The 20,862-nt window shown below is 37.4% G+C and overlaps 1 protein-coding gene across 11 annotated transcripts in view; it reads right to left on the bottom strand.

Annotated features, from left to right (window-relative positions):
- The window catches only part of LOC126271923 (DNA (cytosine-5)-methyltransferase 1-like), a 212,611-nt gene that overhangs the window by 148,392 nt on the left and 43,357 nt on the right, over nt 1-20,862 (bottom strand). For 6 of the 11 annotated variants that reach the window (XM_049974328.1, XM_049974323.1, XM_049974324.1 and 3 more), the window contains 3 exons: nt 15,994-16,218; nt 9,006-9,124; nt 5,148-5,392 (listed from right to left, as the gene is read on the bottom strand). In XM_049974328.1, coding sequence (XP_049830285.1) covers nt 5,148-5,392; nt 9,006-9,124; nt 15,994-16,218 — 589 coding nt within the window. The remainder of the gene's footprint in view (nt 1-5,147; nt 5,393-9,005; nt 9,125-15,993; nt 16,219-20,862) is intronic. The other 5 variants (XM_049974329.1, XM_049974326.1, XM_049974325.1 and 2 more) reach the window with 2 other exon arrangements.

The following is a 20,862-nucleotide window of genomic DNA, read 5'->3' as shown; positions in this document are numbered from 1 at the left end:
AACATATGTTAATTGGTTTAACAGCCATTGCTGTCAACATATGAAAGGCTCTGTGTTCCGACGGCATGAAAATGCAAGTACCTGCCCTGGGTGTTACAAGCCACATCCAAGAAAAATGAAGAAAGATTTGATTGAAACGATGATGCAGTGCCTAACAAATAATGACCACGTACACTTTTACAAAAGCAGAATGATCTTTCACTATCTTCTTGGTGGGCACTTAATTGCGGAAGAGCTATTCATTGCATGTCCACTTTCAGTAACTTTTTCGCACTATTATAATACAATTTTGGTAATTTCCTTTGCAAAATAGGTCCGTACTACCTTAACTTTCAACAAATTAAGAGCACAAATATGGCAACTAGCGAGTACACTTTAAACTCATTTTTCTCAAATTCATGATTTTGGTACTTCAAGTTTTCTAATTGGAATCTTCCAATGCTAATATATTGGTCAATAAAAACTTAAGTGATAACCATTACGTCTTAATGTGGATGGAAGTGAATATTATTGCTTCTTGTTAGGCTGGGGCCACAGAATTATGACAAATCTGTTTTAATAATAATAATAATAATAATAATAATAATAATAGTGAGAATAATGAACAGATTTCTGGTGCAAAGCAAAAGGCTGACGATGATGTTCAGGAGCTAGGGTTAGTTCATGAAACTTGTATCACAAATAGTGATATATGAGGGTAGCCCAGAAAGTAATGCACTGCATTTTTTCACAAATAGTGATATATGAGGGTAGCCCAGAAAGTAATGCACTGCATTTTTTCCCTTAAACTATTCTTTATTGAATATAATGAGAATTGTGCACATGAAAGAAAGGTGTTTTATCTACACAACTTAGTTTTCCACATAATCTCCATCCCATAATATGGCCTTTCTCCAGTGTGAAACAAAGGCATATATGCCCTTTTAGTACCAATCCTGGTCCTGGTGGAAGAGCCAGTGTTTCACTGTGCGAGTCGTCAACATGTCTTCACCAAATGGCATCCTTTAATGGCCCAAACAAGTGGAAGTCCGAGGGGGCTAGGTCAGGCTGTCAGGTGTGCCATCTGTGGATTGTCTCCCCAACCACTGCAAATCGTGGAGCTCCACCAAACTGCCTTCTGATGACCTCACCCTCCGTGCCCAGTGACTAACTGTACTACCGTCGATGGCAAATGCTCCATAGACTTTGCACAAGCGTTTGTGGACATTCCCTACAGTTTCTTTCTTTGCAGTGAGAAATTCAATGACGGTACATTGCTTATAATGCACATCACCTACAAATGCCATTTTGAAACTGTGCTTCAGCTACGCAATCAGTCCGAAGTGACGGAAACTTGGCACATTCACTCCAGATACTTCAGATAATAAATACGTAACATTTCGGATTCGTAGCATAGTTTTCGGCTGAGAAAAAAAAAATGCAGTGCATTACTTACTGGGCACCCCTCATATGTTCTGCTGGAACAGACTTAAGTAGTGGACAAAAATTTTTCTATGTGACAGGTGTCAAGTTGAAGAGGTACGTAAAGCTCGTGTGATCAGCAATAAGGTAAATAAAATGCGATTAATAAAGACTTATGTGAAAAATGTTGTGACAAAAAGTATGGAGGTGACGAAAGGAAAGTTTGGAAAGATGAATGTTCACAATGTAAACAAAAGTATTTTTAAATGATCAATACTGAATACATTCTAAAGTCTTGAACATGAAAAATTATCTACTAAACAGATGGTACTTTTCAACAACGAATGAACTGTTTACTGTATTTATGTTTCGTACCTGCAAAATGGTGAAATATGTTGAGTGTTGTATTGCATTTCCAGTGCAAATCAACATTAAATGTTATATTTCACCCAATGCTGTTAGACTTGATGGAGGAGCAGAAGGTAAGAGTAACTGTGAGCCCACGAATTGGTAGGCAACTCACTGAACTTTAATTAATACACTAAATGGCAAGTAGCATCATAACCAGCTCTGTGACTTCATTCTTCTGTTCTTGGATCATTCACATCTCCAACTATCCTATCCATATTTTATAGGAGAAAGTAATCATCTTTGTCTATTCCTCAATTCATATGTACCAAAATGTGTGCCAACAATTCAGTTTGTATGTGTCATACATAAGAGGATGAAGCCAATATTATTTAACTGAGGTGTTAGTAAAAAATGGTGTAAAGTATGGGGAAAATGTAAAATGTGGGAAATAATGTTTTAAGGTGTAATACTTAATACAGTTCGACAAAAGTGTCGCTACGATCACAACAATTGTGAAACAGCACATGCACCTTGGAGACAGTTTGGAAATGGTTCTATAACTGGTCATGATATTTTTATTCGAACAAACCTAGCATATGTTGTCAGCCAATATGCCAGATACAGCTTGACAGCAGCAGAAGATAAGGCATGAATTGTTCCAACTTTTACTCATTTACTGGTTCAAATCCACAAAGTAGAGTGCCCTTCTGTCAAGAAACTTAAGCACATAACATTTGTAAACACTGATTGACGGCCAATGCCACGCCAGTGTCATTTTACATCAGTTTTTTCCTCACGAACATTTTTTCATAATGCGTAAATCGTGGGAAATTTATAAATATGTTGACACAAAATTGGGTGTGAGTTAACAATGTTGACATAGGAAATTTGACAGGAGTGATAAAAAATTTCAAACGGTGGGAAAATGTTAATTCCGGGAACATAAAAGTGGCGTTGTACTTAGTAACAGAAGTTATTGTAACAGCAGGAAGGGAAATGTTTCTAAAAGTGAATTCAATATCATCTGTGTAATTGAGAATAGATGTAAGATAATTTGTTTAGTTTACTGTAAAATTAAAATTCAGTTATCTACAAGAAAGTGCTATTTCAATAGCATGTCTCAAAGTTGCCCTTCAGGCTATAATAAAGGAAGTTAAAGTAAAAGTAAATAATGTTGTCCGTTATATCAGTGACCAAAAATGTTATTCAGGCTGTAACCTTTCCGGCATGAGAAATATGTTGTTTAAGGTAAACTGCCCGCCCCGTGTCAGAAATAAAGTTTTGTTCATATATGGTTATTGGCTGCTGTGAGGTATCATTCTTTAGAGTCATTTTGTGAATGAGTCAAAGCAGGGATTTGATATTTAATGACTGTGAAATGAAGAAGTAAGTAATGAAGCAATGATATGTAGTAATAATTATAAATCAATTAAGTATGATTTATATGATGTGATTAAATAATAACGAAATGTATGCATCGACAAAGTTAACGAAGTCAAAATGAGAGTATGAAAAATATTTTGTAAGCCAATGACCATTAGGGAACCATGTCTTTGTAGTATTTTAATTTTGCAAAATTCACTTCTTCAATTAGCTTGTTGGTTAGAAAGGAATTTAATGATAACAGATTTGACTCGGTTATGAAACAACTATGGGCAAGAAAATATGGTTTTGATATGGTAAGAGATGTATATAATTAAAGCAACAATTGAGTTATCTATATTAAATTCATAGCACTAAGGGCAAATGGCAAAATGAAACGCCAATTTGACTATCATTATTTAATATATACTGCAGCATATTTTATTTTCAGAGCCTTACAATGTTAAGCTCCTCCATAGTGTAAAATCTGTCTATTTATGATTTTGTATTAATGATTTCAATTAACGATGCTCTAAGAAAAATATGCTGATAAGTAATCAGTTCCAACAGATGGAGAGGAATGTTTAATACTCACAAGAATGAATAACAAAAATGCTCTAGTTTTTGAGCAAGTAAAAATTGAGAATCTAAACAATATGCTTTAATTTCAGAATCGTTTGAATTTATGGACAGCTTCCATCCCCTTAAAATAATTGGTTCTTATTTACAATGTGTTGCATATGCGTTGTGAGTATTTCAACCATAAAAGTGATTAATTGTGTTTCTTTTGAGTTTTGGTGTCAAACGTTTATTTTACTAATACTAAATTCATTTTTTTTCTCTTTTGTGTGTGTGTGTGTGTGTGTGTGTGTGTGTGTGTGTGTGTGAAGTCACTGAAACTATGGACAGTGAAAAGGCACCAAGGAGGTGGATCCACAACCGAAAATAACAGAGGTTGGACTGCAACAAAACAATGACCAACTGTTTCATGTTGGATTACTTAAAAGTGTTTTCCAGTACTTGGCCATATAATTCAGTGACAGGTAATGAAACAAGGCAAAGTGAAGTTAATCCATCTGCTATTATTCCCCTTTCAACATTTTTTCCCCTTTTTAATATGTACAGCTAAAACAGGCATGCGTGGATGGAAATAGGAACTGAATTCACAACAATTTATTTGCTTCCATGTACTGTGCAAAAGAAGAAGAAGAAGACGGATCATACTAGTTGTAACTATGCTTACAAATGACTCCTGTATTGATTTTATACTTTACAGAGTAGGAAACTGAATTGTACTTAACATCACTTATATCAGAAGCGTAAATTCAGACATGGCAAACACTAACTGAACAAAAAAGAAGAGAAGTGCATCAAATAAAGGCCAACAGTAAATATAACAGTTACTCACTTGTACACTGATATCCCCAGTTAGCAACTTCATATAAAAATGATATCCATGCTTATCAGAGAAACTATTGTGAATATATTAATACCAATCCACTTGATTGATTGTACTAAATAAAGTCATAAACAGCATTTAAGGTCAGCGGTGTGTACAGTAAATTTAGCAGTGGCACTTACAGGGTTAAGCAAAATAAAAAAAGCCCCATGAATCAGCTTTTAATAAGTAGTGTTTCATCTGTTATTGATCTGTTAGACAACAAATTAAGCAGTTTCAGGTTATGAGATCTCAGATCTTGTGTGCTACTGAGGTTATGCAGTGACATTGCCAGGTTAATAACGCTACAAACTACAGCAATTTCATAGGCCATGCCGATTGTATTTCAATAACATAGAAGGTTTAAAAAGAAGTTGCCTCACATAAGGCCAATTACTTTTTTCAACATTAGGGTGGCTCATGTTAAATTATTGTGAATGGCCGAGGAAGAGATGTTAAGCTCCAATTATCTTCTAGTTCTCTATTCATTGTTCCCAGTGGATTATTGTCGGCTTTTACCTACCTTCTCAATGATGACCCAACTCCCTCATTGCAAAACGTAAAAGTTCACATTAATCACATAAACACTACTGACCTGTAATTTATTTAAAAGGTCTTCATACGACGGGTCCGTTTCACTCAGTAAGAATTCAATAACTGCTTTACTTAAGAATATCTTTTGTCTCACAGCATCCATGTAAGGAAAATATGATTCATTTGGTTCCATTAGGTAATAATCACCATATGCAGTGGAAAATCCAATTAGGGCTAGTTCTCCGCCATCAAATCCAGAAATCCACCATTCATTGATTGGTCCCATGTCCTTGGTAGGTATACCACCTACAGGAAAATTAAATACTATGTCAATTTCTTTCTCAGACATCACCATTTGAGAAAATTGTGCATAAAAGAATCATTAGGTATGAACAGCATTTAGTCCATTACTACTAATAACATATTACACAGTGATTTAAGTTATTAAAAAGTATACGAACAAGTTAATAATACTACACATTGACCTCATCAGGAAAGCTACCACATATTTTTGCATCTAAATCTGAGAAAATTTCTACAAAACTTTGCACTTCTGGCCTTTGATAGGACTTACCAGTAATGAGAATATTAGTTACTCCATGTTATGATCAGCAACTGTTAGTTTAATTAATGAAAAACTTCTCCATTTGCTGTGTAGAACTTTATTTAGTCCACTACTGGTTTCAGCCTTTATATTAGGCCAATTCCAAGTGGTTATTGTACTGCAGAGAAGTAATGTCCTCTTCAAGGTAAATGTACAATTCAGATGGATTTAAAATGGTGTGTGTCCAAAGTTATGATACCTGAGTCTACAAACTTATTAAGTTCATATGGAATCAAATTTCCAAGGAATTACTCTGTTGAATGTACACTCCAAAATTTGGCTAATATTTTCAACAACATAAACAGCAACATTATTAAAGTTCATATAGCATTTATTAATAAATCTGTCAACAGTTGCAATAATGACAATTGACAACTAGTTTCAAATCCTGCATGTTCATTTTCAAGCTTGGCCTACTGAGGCAACACTTAACGCTTGATCTTAATAATGAACATCAAAGTGGCAACACACACTTTATAAAATGTTGGCAGAATGAATGTCACAATCCCGACATATTTCTTAGAAAGTTTTGACTTGTTAGGTTTCTGTTAGATGCTGACAAAAAACCAAAGTGGAGAGGACAAAATGGAGGAAACTTGTTAAAGAGATTAATACCCACACACGACTGTAGAGTCACAAGAAAAACAAAGAAGGAAAGAAAAAGAGACTAAAATATAGAAACCATTCCACTGGCCACAATCTATACTGAAATACATACTTCTTCCTGTGTCGACATTAGCTGCAGTAACTGAGCTCTAAAGGTAAAAATGAAACTGGTATGTTCTGAAACTTAACTACAGTGTATATCAGATAATATGGCATAAACAAAACACTGTTAAGATGACAAGTGACAACTGCTGCAAAGTCAAATGATCATCTGATCATTTGGCAAACATCAACAGGGTTCACAAACTGGCTGCCAGTAGTGCTGTTAAATGCCCACACCAGTAATATCAAGACTTGCAGCACAGCTATGCCTGTTTTGGCTACACAACCCAGCACAAGTTCATGCAGGCGGAGACAAGTTTCCTCTAAGCCGGAGTGACTGCTGATTCCACTATATTCGCTCTGGTAGTTAGTGAACTGGACCACCGCTACACAGTCAAAATTCAAGACATAACTTCACCTCCTGAGACAGATTTCTGCACAAAGCTAAAGTGCAAGTTAATTTGAAGAAGGAAAAAGTGCGGCAGGTTCTCACACAGGAGGCATTCGTGACAGAAAAGAATCTTGGTACAGCTGTCATTGAAGAAGCAATGTTTATGCATGCATGGTGCCTGATACATTACTGCACACATGGTGGAGCAGCCATCTGCTAGCAAAGGTGAAGGCCGTTACAGCATCACAAATAAACATGTCACTTGATGTAATAGCGAACCTGTTGAACCATATTCAGAACATGAGCATACCAACCTCCTGCCTCTAAACTATAGCAGAGTATAGTAGCATCTCAGTGGTAACAGGTGGTTTATGACAGTCTCACGAACGAGATCAATGCGCTAAGTAAGCAATGGGTGAAGATAAAAAGTTATACCTCAGCGAACTCCAAAGCAGCCAGTTATCAGTGCAGACAGATATGCATTGGTACCACAAGAAGCTTAGAGACAAGGCACACAAATATATCTCACCGTGTGCCATCCTCAGCGGTAAACACCAGGCAGAAATAATTGCTTCGGATAGCCAGTGTTTGTTCATGCACCTCTTCATCATAGACCGCAAAACAGGATGCAAATTTTGGTGAACCCAGTTACATAAAAACCAATCAGCCACCTTGTTTTGTCTTTCAGTGGCTAATAATCCAACCATAGTGATGTATGGAACACAGCACACCAAGTTGGAGTTTGGACTACAAAACACCTTGACGTGGAATTTCACCAAGGCAGATGTAACCGAACCTGTAATCTGAGCTGATTTATAATAGCGTGTTGTCTGCTGCCACCAATACTCATCTAATAGATAACATCACCTGATTGTCTGCCGAAGGATCCCATCATGGCAGGACAATACAGACACCAAATTGATTCAGTCAAAGGACGATGGGTATGTTAAACTTATAGTTTCCTGGTATCATGAGACTTCCTGGGGCCTCCCCACAAAAGGTACACCATAATGCAGTACATTATATTAACACTACTGCAGAGCCACAGACTTCATGCAGGCCCAAATGTCTCACCATTATTCTATACACAGTTGCCAAGGCAGAATTTAATACCATGTTGAAGAAAGGCATCATTCGCCTGTCTAGTGGACCTTGGTCATCTCCTCTACATTTAGTACCAAGGAAGAACAGTGCGCGACTCCACGCCCTGAATGCTAGAACACTTCTATTGAGGGATTATAATTATGCAAAACTTGTGACTGCATACACCTTGTATTAGTAGATATATCATATTTTCTTGTTATGCTGAATCTGAAGACATGCAATAATATCAGAATTATGTGCTACTCCAAAACTACACATTTGTTCCTATTTATTCTTGCTGTGAGCAGAACCAACACAGAATTCACAAACCTAGCAACCCGCTGTCCTGCAACAACACAAAACATACAGTTCTAGGCAAAATGTTGATGTTCTAGTTTTGAACAACTCCAACATGAATGTATCAGCTTCGTGCACCACAAGTAACGCCAGTATCGAGGTGGAGGACTCCACACAGAAATACCGTTCTGTGTAACACTGTTAACCTAGCTAGCTATGATCTACATTATAAGTGAATTTTTCCCATCCATTAGATGGTAAGTGTTTTGGAAACGGATATTGACAGGCAACACGCCACACAAGAATTGCCCAAACGTGTTTCACAAGATCCATGTATGTGAGACCAAGGTCATGACACCATGTGCTGGATTGTTTAGTTTTTAAGATTTCTCAAGTTTTCAATTCACATTGCTGACATTGTGGCTCAAAATAGTGTCAAATAAGTCAGCTTTTGAACAAAAAAAAAATAAACTGTAATAGAAAACAATTTATTGCAGCGGACAGTCTTTTGTATCGTTCACGAAGAGGCTCATCTGAACATAATAGTTTCTATTCTATTTCTTTTAAAACTTATCTATGAAGTGCTCTGTGACAAGTGTAACTTACCTGGCAGTATTTTTCCTCATTTGAGCAATGCTTCACCAATGTTAAAAAACTAAGCTAGTGATGTGTTCTACCTAGATAAAAGCGTCCATGAAGGAAAGACTTTTGTGAAGTGCTGTGTCACCTTTAAAATAATTACAATAACTACTGTTTTCCTCAATAACTTCTTGCAAACACACATGACACTTCATGAATGTTCTTTGTTAAAAAATTATTTTATCTGAGTCACTTACCTTCTGGGTCAGAGTTTTCTTCATATACTGCTTTCATGTACCCAGAGAAATAGAGGAGGCCATTTCTTTCAATAATTCCACCATCAAAAGGACATAAGTGCCCTTCCTTGTCATATACACTGCAAATTAAGAATTCTTTGTAAGATGCTTGCAAATGGGGAACAAAAAGCTTATACTGAATCTTATTTTTTTTAAGCATGGAATGAAATTAATAAACCTCCGAAACTATATTTGATTCATTCCGATTCCCCTGACACACACACACACACACACACACACACGCACACACACACACACACACAGTGATTCTCAGGCTCTGCGCCCATCAGACTGAAGCACTGTGTCATGGAGGACACAGACAGCAAGTGAGGTGGGTGTGTCAGTCTGTCTTTGTCTCTGCATCTTACGATTATTTTCAACTCAACCTGGAATGTTTACATTTCTCAATTTCGATTACTCTTTGGACAGATTTATCACATTTTGTAACAATCTTTGCTGTATTCTATAGACTTCACTTTCAACCAGCTTTTCGCTATCTGAACTCACATTATCGACTATGCAGAACTGTCTTTAAGAGTCATCCCAAACTTAGTTCTACTGAAGTACAAGTAGGATAGGAAACATAAACTGATAAAATATGTATCTGCAAGTCCCAGAAAATGCAGCACTCTGATGGGATTACTAGAATGTAATGAATCCTGCAATAAATTTCAGACTCCCTTCTATGTATTTTGATTAATTGCAGAAAATTTACGTTCACACATGGGACTTCACAGAGACTTACAAATGGTTAAGGTATCAATAAATAGAAGATCACAGTAAAGTCAGATAAATACAGCAAGCTGTTCAATGAAATATTAAACACCATGCACATTCTGGGACTTAAATTAATTCCTTGAACATACAGTCACTCTCCTTTTCTCTCACTTGTTCTATAAAACGATGGTGCACATATATCTTCAATTTCAGTGACTTCCAAATGATATTGTGATGAGCCTGAAACAATTTTTTATATTCCACTTGCCCTTTTGGTTTCATGTATTGATATTAGAATTTCTACTTTCTTATTTGCGACATCTTATGCATTCTGAACAAAAGATATTAAGTGAATATGTCCACCCCAATGGTAGAGATGGCACCTCCATCTTAGAAAGGCGTAACAAACTCAACACAGCATACCACCTGTCCCACAATCTGCACAACAAGAAGTGCATTTCGAAGAATGCTAAAGTCTGTCATTACAGACCTGCCATCAAGCCACAGTTTCTGTATGCTGCAAAGACCCTCTTGGTGAACAGAAAAGGCATGATGGATGACCTGGAGAAAGCCAAAAGACTTATTCTCAGAAAATTTCATGGCCCGAGATCGCTCCCAGATGGAACCTACCGATTGAAGTCCAATTCTGAACAGTATCAACAGTTAGAATCAGCCAACACCAGTATGTGACTTAGGAGGCTCAAGTTCTATGGCCATCTACCACAAATAAACAACAATAGTTTTTCCAAGACAATCTTCTCATTGGTTAAAAGCTACAAGACTGGAAGCATGTGGCTTAATGAAGTACTAAAGGACTTCGATTCGGCTGGGCTCTCTGATCTTGAGGTAGAAGATTGTTCCAAATTTTGTGCTATGGTGGAGTCTTGGACCCCGCCACCTAGAGTCCCTAAATGTCAGAAGCCCCTTCCACAGGAGAGGAAGGAGAAATTATCTGCACAGCTAAAGAGATATTGGGAACGGAAGAGAGCATCGAAGAAGAACTAGTCATAAGCACTCCTTAGTGGGCTTAAATCAATAATAAATATTAAACGGGTGTTCCTTCAGAGCCACAGATACGTCCAAGCTGCATAATTTTGCTTTGCTTGTCACTGTTTTATACACTGTATCTGTAGTTAGTTGTCAACTTCATTTCTAAAAAAGTTAGCCTAAAAAAGACGTAATGTAACAACAGAAAAATACTGTGGTAAGATTCATACTCCTGTTGGTCTGACTGAATACTTCTGACAGTTATCCACAGAAGCAGCCTGTTACAAGAAACATGCTGTATCTGATGCATCACCCCTCACACCTACGAATAAATAAATGCCCATCTCTATTGATTGTCCATGCTTTGCATCAACATTTTGCACGAAAAAATTGAAGCAACATTAGTAATTACACTCTTAACTGTGTGACAATCTTGTAATCAACACAGTTGAGGCTGATACCATTCTCAATTGTATAATTGATGTTTCAATCCAAACTGCCGTCTGGATTCTCTATTATTACCACAAGTGTTTACCTATAAGCCTAGATCACAGGGCACATTAAAAAGCCTGGCACTGGGGATAAAAATACTAATTACATGGTAGTCATTGCCTGAAGAGTTCTGATTCAAATACTGATCTCACACGACTTCTACTCACCAACACAATCAGCTATATCTTCTTAATCTTCTCCTTTCCAGCCTCAACTGGTACTTTAGAATCTACATCCACAGATTGATTCCGAAATGGGAGAGCTGTCTAAGATTTTACCCATCTTCTCTGAAACACTAAAATTATTTGAGATACTTAGATGGAAGTTATCAGGCTTTCCTCTAGATCTTTTCCTGCTTTGGAAGATCTAACATTGATCCACACTTCTTGTCTAGCCATAAAATTACCACTGCTTAACTGAGATAACTAATTGTACAGGACTGTCAAATCAGCTCGAATTTTCACGATTAGCTGGTCGTTTTCCGATATGGTGTAGCTGTGCTGGCAGTCACTAGATAGCCAAAATGTGCAGCATTACCCTAAGTGTCAATAGTAGCAAAATACTCAACACATAAATAGTTTGATTGCAGGTTTTAGAAAATAATTACAAGGTTCAAACCAAGTTATTCTTTTTCAGATTGCTCATCTTCCTTAATGATGTGGTTTTGTAGGGGACCCCAAGACACTCCCTTCAAGAGATGTTGTTGAGCCCAGCAGTGCTGTGTTAGATATTGGACTTGTGTCCATGAGTATGACAGTTGAAATCCTCATTTGGCCATCTTGATTTACTTTTTCCATAGTTTCCCTAAGTCACGTAAGGTAAATGTTGGGATGGTTCCTTTGAAAGGATCCAACTGATTTCTTTTTCCACTCTTCCCCAATCCGAGCACGTGCTCTGCCCCTAATCCTACGATAGAATTTTGTTTTCCTGCAGTTTATTGTGTTTAAATTGGATACGACATTCTCCATTAGTAATACTAACAGCCATTAAGCTCAACGGCACTTCCACTGCCAGTGTCCATACTTGACAACATGCAGCTCTGCTGTCTGATAACCATGGGCACTGTTTCATGCACTTTGACATTATGGCTTTGCCTGCAAGGGTATGTAAGGGTGGTGGCGGTGGTGGTGGTGGTAAAAATGACTTTGTCCAAAAGCTGGAGTACTGAGGTTGGACAAAAAACATGGAAACAATATGACAAATACATGCCTGAGCACAAATGCAGATTCTAGCCACATCTACATCTTGAAAAGTTGTACTTGACCACGAATGGCACCTGTGCAATGTCCTCAATACATTGCTAGTGTCAGTCATGGTCAGAACAGTGCTGTGTGTTGCTGTGAGTGCTTTATGGTGGAGCTAACTGAATTGAAAAATGGGCAAATTGTTGTTGCTCATACAGTGGGTACTTCTGTAACCACGATAGCCAAAAGTGTTTGGTGTTTCAACAGGCACTGTATATAAGATTTAAACCACATAAAGGGAAATTGGAAAAACATCGTCAGTTAAGTCAGACCATGGACCAAAATATGCATTTTCTGATCATGACAGACGGTCATTTACTAAGATAGTGACAAAATTTAAGAGGGCAACAGCTGCAAGTCACTTCAGAGCTGAATGTCACACTCGTGTAACCTGTCAGCATCAAAACAACGAAGGGCACTCCACAAGCAGGTAACTCCCTCCAGGGTGAGCTTGAATTCCAAAACTACTCCTGAGTGATGCAAATGCTTGTAACAGGAAAACACAGTGTCAATGCCATGAAATCTGGACTATGGTGCAATGGAGAAAGTAATATGGTCAGATGAGCTTCGTTTCATAGAGTTTATGTTCTGACAGTGAAACATGACAGAGTTTCATTGATTGTGAGTGGCCATACCATAGTATTCCATGAGCCCTGAAGTTAAACTGCGCGGTTACATTCCTGCAAAGGATTAATGAGCATTTTGGCTACCTGTATTAAAACAACAGGACCCCTGTTCACACAGCTCACATCATAAGACTGGTTTTGTTAGCATAAGGATGAACTGTCTCACCTCCTCTAACCATCACAGCCACCAGATCTCAATATTATTGAGCGTTTGTGGTCTGCTTTGGAGAGCAGGATCTGTGATCATTACCCAGTGCCATCATTGATACATTAGCTTGCCTCTTTTGCAGAAAGAACAGTATAAAATTCCCTTGAAAAGCACAGAATCTGTATTTAACCATTCAGAGACGAGTGGAAGCTGTTTTGAATGCCAATGCTTTTTCTATACAGTATTGGGCACAGTAAGGGGTTGTGTTTTTGGTGTTTCCATATCTTTGTCCACCCCCTGCATTTCTAGCATCCTTTTTCACTGTGGCTGTCTGCAACTCAATGTGGCAAGCCTTTGTCCATCCCCTGTATTTCTAGCATCCTTTTTCACTGTGGCTGTCTGCAACTCAATGCAGCAAGCAGCAATTCGTCCTTTCTGTACTACTGTTATTCCATCCAGGACTTTCCACTGTTTTATTTACTTTCTAGTGAACATAACTTTCGCAGCTCGCTATCAACATACTTTAAATGCAACTGTTTCATGTAGTATCTGTAGCATGTGACATGGAGTTACGGAGATGAAAGACAATGGACAGGGCAAAACTGACAGTTCATAGCCTCCTAACGTTGAATAATATTAAGAGAAATTGCCAACCATACAGTGGCACATGTGTACTACACTGACTCATTGTTCTGCAGTAGAACTGACTAGTTTTCAGAAGTTAGGAATCTATTATGTCTTCATGAAGATGTGTCCAGAAGCCCAACCACATTTTCCAAAATAAATAACTAAAATACTTATCACTTTTGTTTCTTCACTGGAAACTTTTTCACGGTGATTCAAGCCAGACACCACACAATGTAAGCAACCTTACAATTTGAGTCCATGTTTTTTTTAAGCCATGGGCAAATGCTGCTTCTATTACCTGCCTCTATTCGGATGATTCTGCACTTCTTGTACTTTTCAGAAACTCCTGTTATGTTCAGCTGCATGTTGTGCCAGTGGTTGGTCTACTTTGCTCTTGCCCTTACGTGTGAAGAAGGCCTTCTGGCCGAAAGCTTACATGGTTAGTAGTCTTTTTTATATGCTCGTCTGTGGTTCAACATTTTCTGGTATATGGTGAGTAGCGACTTATCATTTTCATAGTATTACCATTATTCCATCATAAATTCTCCACTATTTGATTTAAGAAGTTTATAATTCTCTTGGGTTCAATCTCACAAATTTTTAGCACAATGTATATAATCCTTTATCTAGAAGGTCAAGTATGTTTCTAAAATCTCAGTAGAGACAAGATGGTGAGTTAGGAAACCAGCTATGATAAAACATATGCCAACAACACCTAACAGTGAATTACCAATTAGTAGACTTTCAAAAACAGACTGAAAAGACAGCTACTGAAATGACAATGTGTTTTCCTAAGTATCCTAGTATTTCTGACAGCTAGGATTAGGATTTCTTGAGCACTGGCACCAATTACGCAGATTTGTCTTTTATTTAAGTGTCAACTATTATAGTTTGCTTCAACGTGTTTCTGATTTCACAAAATTAAACAACATTAGTACACCTCCAATTCACTCCTGAGCAACATTATCAATTTTTAAAAAATATACATCACTACAGTCTCAGCTGCACATATTCACACTTTATCATTGCTGACAATTGAAATTAGTAATCATCTTCAGATCTGAAACTAAAATGAAGTAAAGATAAATAACTACTACTTTAGACAACATATATAGAAAAACTATTTAAAATTAAAGACATTAAAACTGTACCTGCATATTTAAATTACATACATCGACATAGTTTAAAATATAAAATACATAAAATAGTACCCAATTAATCACAAGTGGTGAAAAGTCATAATTCTTCGAGAAAGAACATAGTCAAAGTTGTACAATAAAGGTAAGATCAAGAAGTATGCTTGCAAGCACATTTCAAGTCATCAAGCATTATAAGCGTATAATACTTATAAGTATGTAATGCCATGGAATGTGCTCACAAGTGTATTTGTGCAGTTATCTTTATTGTACAACTTTGACTATGTTGTCCTTTTTAAAAAAAATTGTGACTTTTCACTATTTGTAATTAACCAGGTACTATTTTACGTATTTCGTATTTTAAACAATGTCAATCTATGAAATTTAAATATGCAAGTACAATTTTAATGTCTTTAATTTTAAACAGTTTTCTATCTACGTCATTTATAGAAACAGTCAGTTATTTTTGTTTCATTTCATTTTATTTTCAAATCTGAAGATGATCACTGTTTATGATGAAACTATAACAGATATTTTAAAAATATCTGAAGAGCTGCTCAATCTCTCAGACAATACTGTAGGGCACCCACTGTCAATATCAGACATCTCTGTTAATCACTTTTTTTGGATAAATGAGTAACGGTGAAAGGTTGAGCTTAATGGGAAAGAAGCATCACAGAAACATTGAATTCAGAACCGATAGTCAGTCTAGGTCCAACAGTGCTCTTAAATTTCTGTGAAACAACAGTGGCACAGTTTTCACAAGTTACAGATATTTAGAAATATTCCTAAGTGGGTGGAATGTCCATAAAATTTCAATCGATTCCAATTTATCTTAATAAAAATATAGCAAAAATAAAAACTGTTACTTTCCTCAACAAAACAATTCATCAACCATCACATTAAACAATATTGTGCTGTCAGACATTCATAATAAAAACACAGCAGATGGCTGCTAGCTGCTATACTTACGCGAAATGTGTGATCTTGTTCTGAGGCCTCTCATCATGTTCGTGCACAGTCTCCTCTTGTCCTGAGAAAAGCGACAGCTTTGGATCTGTCAGGGCAATAAATTCTTCCACAGCTCCTTCCGGATGGCCTTCATAGAACTTCAAGTCAGGGTTGCTTAACAGCTGATGGCAAGTCTTACACTTCTCCAGATTCACAGAGGGTTTTATTTGTTTCTTGCTGCTGCTGCTGCACAAAAAATTACTCATGCATTAGTGCTCAACCACACTAACACAAATATAGCCCATCATAAAGAAGAAATGCCTTCATTATTATATCTGTAATAATATTGTCAACTACAATATAAAAATGTTGTAAGAGGATGTATCACAAAGAGCCTCATAGTTTACTGCCATAGCATATGATTTCAATGAACATTAGAATATATATCACATGCCCAAGAGAAAGCACTGTAGAAAAGTTTTTGTCATTATGAAGCATAATAATGTGTTTCAAAATCAACCACAGAAATCATCTGGGGACATGCAAGCATATACTGTGAATATCTTTTTTTTATATATTTTCAAGCAAAACATATTCTGTGAACAGTACATTATTAATAATAACAACTGAAAATAAATGAATTTGCAACCAAAGCTAGGTGGAGGAGTTCAGCATTTCTCTACAGCAGAATGTCTACTAGGGTGGTTTGAGAAGCTCTCTGAACGGAATAGAAAAGAAGTACTTCCATCACTGAAACTTTTATTTTTCAATGTAGTCTCCCTGTAGATTAATGCACTTGGTCTAACAATGTTCTAGTGCCTTGATCCCATTTCAAAAATGAGTTTTCTCTAGGGTTGCAAAACAGTTGTCAACTCCAGCTATCAATTCTTCGTTTGAAGTGAACCTTCAACCACCAAGAAAAATTTTCAGTTTTGGCAAGACATGGAATACTGATGGAGCAATATCAGGTGAATAAGATGGGTGTGGCAACAATTCATACCTTAGTTCAAGTAATTTTACCATGGCGATGACACACGCTTTTATCCAGCATCAAGAGTCGCGGCACCCATCTTGCAGATAATTTTTTCATTTCTAATTCTTCAGTTAAAATGTGATATACCCTTTCAGATGACATCTGGCAAGCGTGAGCAATTTCACACACTTTCAATCGGCAATCCTCCATGACCATTTTGTGCACTTTTGCAATGGTTTCTGGAGTAGTGACACATCTTGGCCGACCACTGCGCGGATCATCATCTAAGCTCTCCCGATCAAGTTTAAATTCATTTGCCCACTTGACACAAGTTGAATATGAAGGAGCAGAGTTCCCCAGTGTATTCTGGAAATCGGCAAGAATATCCTTTGTTTTCGTACCTCTCTTTACGAAGTACTTAATCACTGCTTGAATCTTGATTTTTCCATCATCCCAAATCACTACAAGGGAACAACAGAGCCATGTCACCGCCACAGCTCTATTCCAAGAGCACTGACATGGCACGAGTTTATAGGCAACAGTCCAATGAATATCACGTGAACAACTCACTGCACTAGCACTGACCTCTCATGGTGATTCTGAGAACTTTTCAAACCACTCTCATACTATTTTGAAAATTCCTGGTACATAACAACCCAGGTTTGAATCCTGGATTGGCACACAGTTTTAATCTTCTTGAAAGTTTCATGATACGAGAGATTTTCTCCTCTAAAGGATTCAGAAGGTTTACAAGATACAGTAAACCTTAATCATAGTAACAACATCTGAAAATTTCTTCCCATCAACTGAACAGTTGATAGCTGCCATGTGTTTTTGACAGCAGGATACAATGCTCTGTGTGAGATGATTCATGTGGTTCTTTGTCACAAGATTCCATTCCTGAGACGAGTTGTATGAAAGCCTGGAAAACAACTCTGTGGCAGAAAGAATGCATTTCACTTGTGCAATACATAGCAGATGTGTTTTACAGGTTTCAGATCCAGATACTTTACTTGTTAGTCCACACAGGACTAGTGTTCATTGCAAGGATCAAATATTTTTCTCCAAACTAGTTCTTGACTGTACAGTAACTGATCTTTGTACCTCTGGTGGTGAACAGCATTCACCAACCATCACGAAGATGTCACGCTCCATTTAACTGCCAATCATATCTTCCCACGTGAGGATCCCACCAACACTAAACTTCTTGCACTGTCTTTTTCTATATCATTTACCACTTTCCCTTTTCTGCAAATTTCCAATAAGAATCCTAGTGTGGTTTACAGCTGGACTCCTCTATAAAGAACAGATTCCTTCACTGATTTATGATCCAATCTTAGCACTGAAAACATCAAAATTTATAGGTCCTGTGCCTTGCGTGGGATGTGCCATTCCAGTTGCTCAGTCAACAAGTCAACTTCTTTGGTCCACCAGTATACAGTTTCCTATGGAAATGTCTTGTATACTACTTTCCATTTTCATTCTGCTTTCCTGTTTGCTTGCACTACTACCAAAGGCTTGAAATGACACTTCTGGGGTACAATTACTGCTAATCCTGCAATCTGTTTGACCTGAAGGCATTTGATGTATCCACAACATTCATATGTATCTTAGTGACATTTTGTAGTACACTTTACAAACATACAGCTCAAAACCAAAACTTAAACATATTTCTAATTCAATGCTTTTCATAACCTTTCAGTAATGAACTTGTCCAAAGAACAAAATACTGCATTCCTACACAAATAGTCAATTCCTGTCCATGGAAAATCCTGATGTCCGTTTTGCTCAACTTTTGTCTTTTCATTCAACTTATTGTGTTTGCCTTTTTGAAACTAGTGTATAGTGCACATTAATTTATTTAATTTGGTAATTTCTTTTTCTATCCTTCCGCATACAGCTCCCACAATCAACTGACATATCCAGCTTTCATTGCTTCTTTATTGTTTATTACTGTACATTCACTCTTCAACAGAAACTTCTTCCTAACACAACTAAATGATCAATACACAATGACCAAATTTATATTTGTGATCCCCTGGCCCTGCACACAACACGACTGTGGGTTCATAGCGTACAAGACTGACACCCTGCCACATCCCTTCCTATTCTTTTCACAGATAGTACAGAGGAAAAATGATCATCAATAACAACCTGCAGAAACCAAGTAATTTCTATTTTACTACCAAGGTTATTATTCCATTTCAGTCTGAGTAAATAATAAAATAATGACCAAGGCTCCATAGATTTTTCCCAGCCTCAAGTTACATCCAACATCATGTCAATAATGCACTACACTATGGATTCCTTACCAATGGGTTACATGGTGTGACCCTCGTAACTTCACAAAGAAATAGTGAAGAAATCTCACATGTGTTTGTGATACTACCAGATAAACTTGCAACACACTAGGCCTTTGAGACAGACTATACTTACTTTACGGACATTTTATGAATTATGGCCTAGACTTTAGCGTACTATATAAATAGGAGTATTTCTCTCCATCTTCTGACAATTCAGTAGTGCAATGCAATCAAGTCACTGATACAATAAGAATCCTATGATACCACTAGGTATTAATATCTTTGTTTACATAAAAATAACTTCATATAAACACATGTTCATAAAAACTAGTTATTTCATGCTTAAATATTCATATTCTGCACATCTGAATTAATGCTGAAGTAATCTACCTACAATTCTGTAAGTTCATTTTATTAATCTGTTGAAGCTGTACCAGTGATTGTCACTAACAAAGTTGTATACTCTTTGGTTCGTATTGTACCTCTGCTCTTTGCTATACACAGTCTTGATTGGAGCATGGCTGTAAAGAGAGGAAAAGTGCTTTTGTAGAACTGCTGAAGTCGGGAGCATTTTGTATTAATTGCTGAGAGTGTAAAACATTTCTGAATATAACTGGAGCCATATAAAGGCCTAAAGCACACCATCATTGATTTTGAGCTTGTAGCATGTATGCATGTTCCTGACATCTGTTTATCTTATGGAGAGCCAGCTTTATCTACATATGCAGTCCCACACAGATTCAAGAAGAGCTGTCTCATCGATTTATCAGACATTTATTTCCATATGGGTCCAAGGCACCAAGCATAATTTCATCACTCGGAACTGCTCAATAGCTATTCCAATATACACTGAATATATATGTAGGTAGTATCTGTTTCCAAAAGAACAGATACCACTAATGACCGTGCAGCTTCTCTAGAATGAAATGATGATTAAATCGACACCCTAACTGCAAACAGGCATTGATATACATCATTGGGGACATGTTGAAAATGTGTGCCCCGGCCAGGGTCTCCTGCTCACATGGCAGATGCTTTATCCATCTGAGCCACCGAGGACACAGAGGATAGTGCACCTGCAGAGACTTATCCCTTGTACACTCCCCGTTGAGACCCACATTCCCAGCATGTCCAACCACTACATTCATAGTGCGCCTCATAGATGTTTGCCCATCACACTCATTACTTGTGACAGATTAATCTACGACGTACTTGGTAGATAAATCTGCTAAGTACTTGGTAGATTAATCCGTCACAAGTAATGAGTGTGATGGGCAAATACCTATTAAGTGCACTACAAATGTTGTGGTGTGGACGTGTTGGGAATGTGGGGGTCTTATGGGGAGCGCACAAGGGATTAAGTCCCTGCAGGTGCACTATCCTCTGTGCCCTCGGGGGTGGTAGAGAGCGTCTCCCATGTAAGCAGGAGATCTCGGGTTCAAGTCCCAGTTGGGGCACACATCTTCAACATGTCCCCAATGATGTATATCAATGCTTGTTTGCTGCTAGGGTGTCTATTTAATCATCATACACTGATGCACCAAAGAAAGTGGTACACCTGCCTAATATCATGCAGGGCTCCGGCGAGCATTCAGAAGTGCCCCAACACAACAT

The sequence above is a fragment of the Schistocerca gregaria genome, chromosome 5 (assembly GCF_023897955.1).
Source record: "Schistocerca gregaria isolate iqSchGreg1 chromosome 5, iqSchGreg1.2, whole genome shotgun sequence".
Lineage (NCBI taxonomy): Eukaryota > Metazoa > Arthropoda > Insecta > Orthoptera > Acrididae > Schistocerca > Schistocerca gregaria.
Note: the sequence above shows the minus strand (reverse complement) of the source record. Positions and strands in the feature narration are given on the sequence as shown.